The sequence below is a fragment of the Triticum aestivum genome, chromosome 7D (genome assembly GCF_018294505.1).
Source record: "Triticum aestivum cultivar Chinese Spring chromosome 7D, IWGSC CS RefSeq v2.1, whole genome shotgun sequence".
Lineage (NCBI taxonomy): Eukaryota > Viridiplantae > Streptophyta > Magnoliopsida > Poales > Poaceae > Triticum > Triticum aestivum.
Genome location: NC_057814.1, coordinates 466928507 through 466930057, shown reverse-complemented (window position 1 = coordinate 466930057; position 1551 = coordinate 466928507). Strand labels below are relative to the sequence as shown.

Genomic DNA, 1551 nt, shown 5'->3' with positions numbered 1-1551 from the left:
TCTCTTACATTAAAACCGGCGCCCCTTTTTCGCGTCCGGCCAAGCGCCGAAAGCACACTTACTGGATCACCATCCACGTGTGGTGTCGTCCGGCAAACTACGCATCCTTGCATCTGTATTTTTTGCACCGCTCACCAAGGAGCAAATAGGCAATGAAGCCAATGAACAAAGCTGTACAAAGCCATGGAGATGGAAACTGCAATGCTTATCATAAAACCATCCTTTTCATTTCTGCAAAAAGAAATAAATAGAAGGAAAAACATTCAGGCCTTGCACTGTCCGCTTCTCCTCCCACCTTTAAATGGCCAACGCCCGCACTAGGCCCCCACCATCTCCCCTTCCCCACCTCCGCCTCTCTCCCCCAAAACGCCAAAAACCCAAACCCCACTCGGCGAAGAAGAAAAAGAAGCGGCGCAATGCAGGAGGCGGGGATGTCTGCGCTGTGGAACACCGTGCACGGGTGGTTCACCCCATGGGTGCTGTTCCTCGTGCTACACCTCATCGTCGCCACTATATTCGTCACCTCCAGGGCCACGTCCTCGGCGGGGAGCGGAGAAGGCGCTCCGGCCGGGGCTGTCGGCGAGAGGAGGAGCCTGTCCCTCGTGGATTCAATGGCAATCGACCGGCCCCACTTCACCGCTCCCGCCCCTGAGGCCCCGGTGACCGGATTACTGGATCTGGGACAGCCCGACGAGCAACCGCCGCCGCTCCAGATGGAGCCGGAGGATCAGGGTGAGCACGACGCGTTTACAAAAGAGGGTGAGCTGGACGAGCACACGCACATGGAGAGGAGCATGTCGGAGGCGGCGGTCGAGGCCGAGCTGCCGCGGCTGCGCAAGCCCGCGAGCGACAAGCCGGCGTTCGCGCACTTCGTGGCCGAGTCGGACACCAAGGAGGTGGAGGCGCGCAGGCGGGCGACGGGGAGGGACGCGGAGCGCCGCCTCCCCCTGGTGGCGGAACCGGAGGAGCCGGCGTCGGAGGTGGAGATCGAGGAGGCCGGCGGCGAGGTGGACGCGCGCGCTGACGAGTTCATCAACAGGTTCCACCACCAGCTGAAGATGCAGCACATGGACTCATTCATGCGCTCCCAGAAGAGGCTCCACCGCCGCCGGGCGACCGTGGTGCCAGAGGCGCGCTAGGCTGGCCTCTTCCGCCGCAGGTGCTCCGTGATGCTGCACAGAGCTTCCCGCGCTAGCCTAGTGGATGGATGGATAGCTCAGTAGTCCTAATAATAAATCAAACAAAACCTGGCTTCGGAATCTTTGTCAAGAAATAGCAATGGCGGCGAGCCAGCTCTGAAGGGTTAAAATAAAGGGGAATAACGGATGTGGTGTGCATTCTGTATCTCTCCGGGCTTTCGGATCCGTGTCCTTTGGCCGTGTGATGCGCTGTGGAATCTGACTTGCGATGTTTCTTCTGCACCTGTCTGTCACCACATATCCCACCGTTCGGCATTTTGTTTAGACAGACAACAACGAGCACATTTCTCTCGTGCGGGTTTGTATGTAAGTTTGGCTTCTGCCCAGGTTCAATTTGTTGATCACGTCCACA

General features: G+C 58.5%; 1 protein-coding gene across 1 annotated transcript; it reads left to right on the top strand.

Annotated features, from left to right (window-relative positions):
- Positions 1–317: 317 nt before the first annotated feature.
- On the top strand, positions 318–1337 carry LOC123167760 (uncharacterized). The gene has a single exon (XM_044585623.1). It carries the CDS (start codon positions 417–419, stop codon positions 1137–1139), a length of 723 nt encoding a protein of 240 aa, XP_044441558.1. The 5' UTR covers positions 318–416; the 3' UTR covers positions 1140–1337.
- Positions 1338–1551: the final 214 nt, after the last annotated feature.

Excerpts from the sequence above, each read along its gene's own strand:
- LOC123167760 (XM_044585623.1), top strand. The coding sequence starts at position 417 with ATGCAGGAGGCGGGGATGTCTGCGCTGTGGAACACCGTGCACGGGTGG.